The 6,836-nt window shown below is 44.7% G+C and overlaps 2 protein-coding genes across 5 annotated transcripts in view; one reads left to right on the top strand and one right to left on the bottom strand.

Annotated features, from left to right (window-relative positions):
* RPL7L1 (ribosomal protein L7 like 1) overlaps positions 1-4,772 on the top strand; it is a 5,180-nt gene extending 408 nt beyond the window's left edge. Inside the window, exons 2-7 of one of the 3 annotated variants that reach the window (XM_024766285.1) lie at positions 403-511; positions 1,198-1,358; positions 2,486-2,623; positions 3,294-3,403; positions 3,540-3,754; positions 4,350-4,772. In XM_024766285.1, the coding sequence (XP_024622053.1) occupies positions 403-511; positions 1,198-1,358; positions 2,486-2,623; positions 3,294-3,403; positions 3,540-3,748 (727 nt within the window). In that variant the 3' untranslated portion in view covers positions 3,749-3,754; positions 4,350-4,772. Of the gene's footprint in view, positions 1-402; positions 512-1,194; positions 1,359-2,485; positions 2,624-3,293; positions 3,404-3,539; positions 3,755-4,173; positions 4,200-4,349 lie in introns of those variants that run through there. The other 2 variants (XM_024766284.1, XM_024766283.1) reach the window with 2 other exon arrangements.
* PEX39 (peroxisomal biogenesis factor 39) overlaps positions 4,427-6,836 on the bottom strand; it is a 16,286-nt gene continuing 13,876 nt past the window's right edge. For both annotated transcript variants that reach the window (XM_024766287.1, XM_024766286.1), the window contains 2 exons: positions 5,127-5,218; positions 4,427-4,561 (listed from right to left, as the gene is read on the bottom strand). The gene's annotated coding sequence lies outside the window, so the exon portion shown is untranslated. The remainder of the gene's footprint in view (positions 4,562-5,126; positions 5,219-6,836) is intronic.

A 6,836-nucleotide genomic window follows, 5' to 3' on the forward strand; every position in this document is an offset into this window, starting at 1 on the left:
CCTCAAGGGGAGAGGATTGACATTTAGGCAGCGGGGCTGGAGAGTGGGTTACTCCAGCCTGGCTTAAGTGTTACCCCTACAGATGGGTCTGCACCCGTCCCAGCCCCACGGGGCCGAATCTCATCGCTGATGGTGTCTGTAAAGCTGTGGCAGTAAAAGCTCTGTTGACGTATATGAGGACCAGTGGTTAAGGGGTTCATGACTTTTTAAAAGGTTTTGGAGACGAGGGAATGTGAGAGGTCCATTTTGAAGACTGGAGCCAGGAAACCACATATTTCAGAGGCGCCTCAGTCCTTAGTAATTTGAAGACAGTAATGTTAACCGAAGCCCAGGATATCTTTCGGAAATCCACTGAAGATTTGTTTACTTAATACTATCGTTCGTCTCCATTTTCTGTGTCAGGCCAAGAAAAAAGATTCCTTTGGTTCCAGAAAATCTCCTGAAAAAGAGGAAGGCTTATCAGGCCCTGAAAGCCACCCAGGCAAAGCAGGCGCTTTTGCAAAGGAAGGAGGTAATGGTGGAGAACCAGGTGGAGGGAATTAGAATTTGTATTTGATGAGTTTTATCCAGCATGTGTTGAACTAGATTTGGTACTGACAGTCTCTTCTCCCATCGGTTGGATTATACAAGGTATAGGCTTCTTGTCTTTGCTTAGCAAATATGTATCACTTTCAGCGAACAAAATACTGGCATAAAGTTGTTAAGGAAAAAGTGAATGGAGAGTTCCAGGTTCATACCAAGTGACTTGAGAGACCAAACATGCGTGTGTATCTGAAGGAAAACTTTTTTAATATACCAAACGATTTTTGCTATTTGCTAAATGTTTTTGGAGAAATACGTATTTTGGAGGCCGGTAACAAAAGAAGTGGGAGCTTTATGATGCCTAACATAGTGTTAGGTTCCATAAACACTTGCTGGTAAACATTGGCTGACAGCATGTAAATTAATTGGGTTTTTGTTTATTTAGCAGGGACTTTTCCCAATAAGTTCCCAAGTTTTCTCAACAACACCTTCACTTGGGTATTTTGGTTTTCCCACTATATAAGAATAGTGGGGATATAAGAGGATGTTTGTCTGCGCCCCTTTCCAGAACATAGGGGGAAATAAGCTTCATCAATAGTGACTAATGAATTACTGTTGTGGAAGTAAAGATGACTAGAGGCATAAAATGGTGATGGTTTGCCTTCTCTGTAGCAGAGGAAAGGAAAAGAGATCAAGTTTAAGCGACTAGAATGGTTCCTACATGATTCCTGGCGGCAACTCCGTGACAAGGTGCGACTCAGACGACTAGAAGTGAAACCTCATGGCTTGGAAGTGCCAGATAAACATTCCTTGGCTTTTGTTGTACGCATCGAAAGGTAGGGAACTTGCTGGATTTCATGATGCTGGGGCAAACTATTGGTTCAGCTTTAGGCCCTTTTTAGGGAGATGAGATAGTAGGCCTTAAGCCATTAATGCAAGTTATGCTAGGAATTCAGGGTTGAGCAAAACATAGATTTTGTCTTCAAGATTCGGGAGACTGAGCTTAAGCAAACAGACATGAGAATACACTGACTGCTTTGAGGGTAAAGTGTTGGATGTCGGGACAAGGGGCCCTTGGTGTGGTGTGTCACGGTTTGGGACACTGGGAAGCAGGAACTTGAAGGTGAGACCTACAAACATGAAAGGGTTGGGAGAAGGCTTTCCAGGCACAGATGGAAAAAGTCCTGAAGTGGGGGATCAAGGCATCTTCTAGGAACTGAACCAGGTCGATTGGATGGAGTATATTCAGTGCTGGGGAGAGTACAGAAAGCTTTTTCCACGTTTAGTGATAACTTACCTATTCCTATCAGCACATACAGCTCTGCCTCTGTTTCCCTACCCAGTCACCCAAATCAGTAACCTGTGGGTTTTAAATATGTATGAGTCTCCTACCACTGCCATAATCTCTTTTCCTGGACTATCACATCAGCTTTCTAGCTGGGTTTCCCGGACTCTGGTGTCATGCACTATTTTGCTTTATATGCTCCCTCAGTGATGGACAAACAAATCTGATCATGTCTCCTTTATTTAAAATCTTCCATAGTTTGGTTTTTTCTGGGTTTTTTTTTTTTTTGGCCCTGCTGCGTGGTTTGTAGGATCTTAGTTCCCCGACCAGGACTGAACCCAGACCCTCAGCAGTGAGAGCTTGGAGTCCTAACCACTGGACCACCAGGGAAGTCCTTAAAATCTTCCATAGCTTTTAATGCTCACAGAAGCAAGCCTGGCTTCCTTAGCTTGATGTGTTCAACCCCACACACACACAAATTCAGGGACCATTTCTGTTCCCTTAGCACCTCAGGTATTGCTCCACATAGCATGGAAATGATCTGTTTACACAGCTGCATACCATTCAGTTGCACTTTGTAAGTCACGGTCTGTGTCCTACCCTCTGGGTGCCCAGTAGTGGCAGACATTTCATGGGTGCTTGTTGGACAGAGCCCGACTTCTCTGGTGTTCATTTCAGGATTAATGGGGTGAGTTTACTGGTGCAGAGGACCATTGCAAGACTTCGCCTGAGTAAGATTTTCAGTGGTGTCTTTATGCAAGTAACTCCTCAAACCATAAAAACGCTTCGTATAGTGGAACCTTATGTGACCTGGGGGTGAGTATGGATTTTTGTGTGAATTCACGTTTGAGAAGGTTGAGAACATTGGGAGGCACAGGGTACTGTCCTCCAGTGCTCATGTTGCTATGTCCAGGGGACATTTTGCTGCGACCACAGTCACCAGGAATCAGCTGCCAGCCTTGAGAGTCTCAGAACACGGGGCGGGTAGAGCGGGGGTTCCCAGAGCAGCTGACAATGGCCTGAACAGGGCTGTGGCAGGGCTTGCTCAGCTGTAGGCTAAGGCTGAGTAAGACGAGTAGAGGACAGATTAATTCTTGGAATCTTGAAGCAGGGCTAGGTAGTATTCCTTCAAACAGTAAAACCCAAAAAAGCCTTGGATTTCATTTCAAACTCTTGAATAGGGTCACTTAAGGCCAAAGTCCTAGACAGTAAGCCAGGACATATTTTGCCTGGAAAATAAATACCTTTATTTGGTGAGCATTTGTATGCATAAATTTTAATTTCTAATTACGTAAGGCTGCTTGGGTTTTTCACCTCCTTCAGGTGAATTTCCGAGCATCCCAGCTGCAGCATGTTGCAGGACACATTGGGGAGGGGGCTTGGTAGAATCCTTAGCCAGGATGCTGGACTGTGTGGCCAGTTAATACAGTGTACCTGGTGGCCGTGGGGAGGTGGCTGAGGTGGTATTTTACTCTGCCACACATAGATTTCCAAATTTGAAGTCAGTTCGGGAACTCATCTTGAAACGTGGACAAGCCAAGGTCAAGAATAAAATCATCTCTTTGACAGACAACACAGTGATTGAGGAGCACCTGGGTAAGTGAACACCTTAGGAGTCGGAGCAGAAAGAGTCCCAAGAACCTGCCAGAGTGCCGAGCTCTGGCATATAAGAGCCTCACTGTGTGTGCTGGGAAAATGTTGAATAAAGGAATCTGAACCTTATGTTTCTTAGGGAAGTTTGGTGTCATTTGCTTGGAAGACCTCATTCACGAAATTGCCTTTCCGGGGAAGAATTTTCAGGTGATCTCAGGGTTCTTGCGCCCTTTCCAACTCTCAGTGGCCCGTCACGCTACCAAGAATAGAGTGGGCTTCCTCAAGGAAGTGGGCTCACCTGGCTATCGAGGTGAACGCATCAATCAGCTCATCCGGCAGCTGAACTAAACCCAGGTAAGGCAGGGCTGAAAACTGCCCTTGGGCTGACTTTGGATGGGATATGCCTTGCCTCTTAAAAGATCTTTTTGCATTTACGAATGTATGAGAACTCAGGGTAGGGGAGCTGGTATTCCCAAGTCTAATGGATGGAGATACTTGGAACAGTGAATGCCTGGTGAGGGCATGGGGTTTCGTGTACCCCAAGAGTTACAGGATAGAAAACACTGACTAACCAAAAAACCTTCTGTGTTGCTGTGGTCATTCAGCTGGAGGTGGAGAGAGAATAATACTGAGAACTAATTTCAAAAAGGACCTGAAGACGTAAATCATCACTTGCTGAAGGAATGCTGATTCTTTGAAATTGCTCTTTATTGTGATTACTCTCAGGTGCCACGTTGCATTTGAATTAATGAAGTTGTGTTTTTCTTCCTCAGCATATCTGAAAGCACAGTGCATTGGATAATACTGAGAACTAATTTCAAAAAGGACCTGAAGATGTAAATCATCACTTGCTGAAGGAATGCTAATTCTTTGAAATTGCTCTTTATTGTGATTACTCTCAGGTGCCACGTTGCATTTGAATTAATGAAGTTGTGTTTTTCTTCCTCAGCATATCTGAAAGCACAGTGCATTGGAAGCATGTGTTTTTGTTCTATGGAATTGTTACCCAGTATCTTCAAGCAAGATTATTTTCTGCTGTATCTTCAGAAACTGGAGGGGAAGGGTCAGGGAAAAGATGGTGTTCAGGGCAGGCACTTTTCATCCCACGTCAGTTCCAAGAAAAAGTTCCTGTGTGTTTTCTGCAAAGACCGCCGTCCACCTCTGAAACCAGCAAAGGATTTGTGCCATGAAGGAGGGAGTCCTGTTTTATCACACCTATCCTGGGATTTAATGTTGGTGAACGAATGAACACCCACACATGAATACAAGACAGCAGTGGACCAGGCCCAGGGGCATATTGAACCTGGGGTATCCAAGGGCCTTGTTTTAGAAAGAACTTGAAATACAATTAGAAAGAAGCGCAGAAAAACAATGCCCTGTTGTCTGCTGTGAGTCTGTGTTCTAACTTCCATGACGGCTTAGTGAGCTCTCCGACTGGCTGGCTCTGGCAGCTTACTTATTATCATCTTTCCAGCTGGCTTAGTGCTTTTCTCTAGCTCAGGATTTTAACCGACTCTTGGATCTATGCGAAGGGAAGGACCCTTTCCCCAGGAAAACATGCATACACCCCACAGTTTTTTTCTTGGAAGTTTAGGGTGTTGGTAGATCTTTCTCAGGGACCCAGGCACCTCATGTGAAGAAGTCCTGCACGACCAGGATTGGTCACATGGGCTCTGACCTTGCTAGTGTCCTCTGGTTCTGTGCCCTGTGGAAGACCAAGGCTTACCAAGGTGGCTTTTTTCCCTTCAAGCCAGTGGGTGTTTCCTATTAAGAACATGGTAGTAGATTGCTGAGCCCCTGTGCCTTTAATCAGTTGATCTAAAAAAGAAACAAAATTTTATTCGAGCCAAATTTGAGGATTATAACCCAGGAGGAGCATCTCACAAAGCCCTGAGAACTGTTCTGCCCATTAGAAGTCAAGACACAGTTGTATAAGCTTTTTGAGACAGAGGAGGGTTGTATATCAAATGACATATAATTGACAATTTACATAATCCAGACCTGAGCACCATGTGACCCCTTATCAAGTAGGAATTTTACCCTTAAGGAATTGTTGTCTTAAGAGAACGTTTCTCTTTATGGTTGAGTGGAAATTTCTGCCGATGGGGAAGGTTTGGTCAATGCATAACGCAGATAACACAGTGCACAGTGGTGGGAGAGAGGAGGCCAAAGGGCACAGATTTTTTGTTTAAATTTTTCTTGTCTTGCCATAAAATACGTATCTTACAGTTTGCCCCTGCTGATCATTAATCTTTTGACAGAAAGCATTAGGTGACCAAATGTTTGGTCCCTCAAAGCTAGGGGGCTGCTTGCCTGCCTCAGTGTCCATCATGTCCCTTGATGCCGGGTCCTAGTAGCCCGGTTCTCTCTTTTAGAGGGTTATACTGGCAGAATATTTGTCAAGGATTGACAGCCAATTCCAAGTTGTCCAAAAAGGTACTTAAGCCAGTTTTCCTAGCATGTACATTGTGTATGTCCATAATTTTATAGAAAACTATAGATGTGACCTATAGTTCCAAGTCATTCAAACATCATTATCTTAGTAGGAGCAAATGACACAGTGTGAAAGGCAAGAAACTATCACCTTGTAAGTTCCACAAACTCATTTAAATTGGTAGGAGGAGGAACAATGTTATTAGCAAAAGTTCAAGCCAAAATTCTGGACCAAACCATTTTCGTAGTATCAATATTTCAGAGCAAAAGTTTGACTCTTCATGGGTCATGAGGTGAATTAAATATCACGGCCAAATGGTAGTACCATTGGAAAACTGATAGAAACCAGTGTGCCTGCACTAAAGGCAGACTGACAGCTTGGCAGGAACTATTTCCAAGGCTGCCTGTAAGTAAGTGACCAAGGGAAACCAATTGTGAATCTCCCTGCTGGGGAGAGCCAAGGTGATAAACTTGTTCCATAAATCCACTGGTTCCCGTTAGGAGCTACCTGATATTCAACATCTAATATAAAGGATTATTTATGGCCAGAACAGGCAGCATTAATTAGCTGGGTAAAAGGGGTCTCACTGGGCTTCCCTGGTGATGCAATGGTTAAGAATCTGCCTGCCAGGGCTTCTCTGGTGGAGCAGTGGTTAAGAATCTGCCTACCAATGCAGGGGACTCGGGTTCAAGCCCTGGTCCAGGAAGATCCCACATGCCGTGGAGCAACTAAGCCCATGCACCACCGCGCGTAGCAACGAAGACCCAACACAGCCAAAAATAAATAAGTAAATTTATTTAAAAAAACAAAAGCGAGCTTCAGTTCATTCAGGAGAGGCCTGATATGTTCCCTTCCAACATGGCTGCAAGGAGTCTTTTTTTTTTTTTGGCTGTACGTGGGCCTCTCACTTTTGTGGCCTCTCCCGTTGCGGAGCACAGGCTCCCGACGCGCAGGCTCAGCGGCCATGGTTCACGGGCCCAGCCGCTCCGCGGCATGTGGGAT

This window comes from Neophocaena asiaeorientalis, unplaced genomic scaffold (genome assembly GCF_003031525.2).
Source record: "Neophocaena asiaeorientalis asiaeorientalis breed wild unplaced genomic scaffold, Neophocaena_asiaeorientalis_V1.1 scaffold46, whole genome shotgun sequence".
In the NCBI taxonomy this organism is placed as follows: domain Eukaryota; kingdom Metazoa; phylum Chordata; class Mammalia; order Artiodactyla; family Phocoenidae; genus Neophocaena; species Neophocaena asiaeorientalis.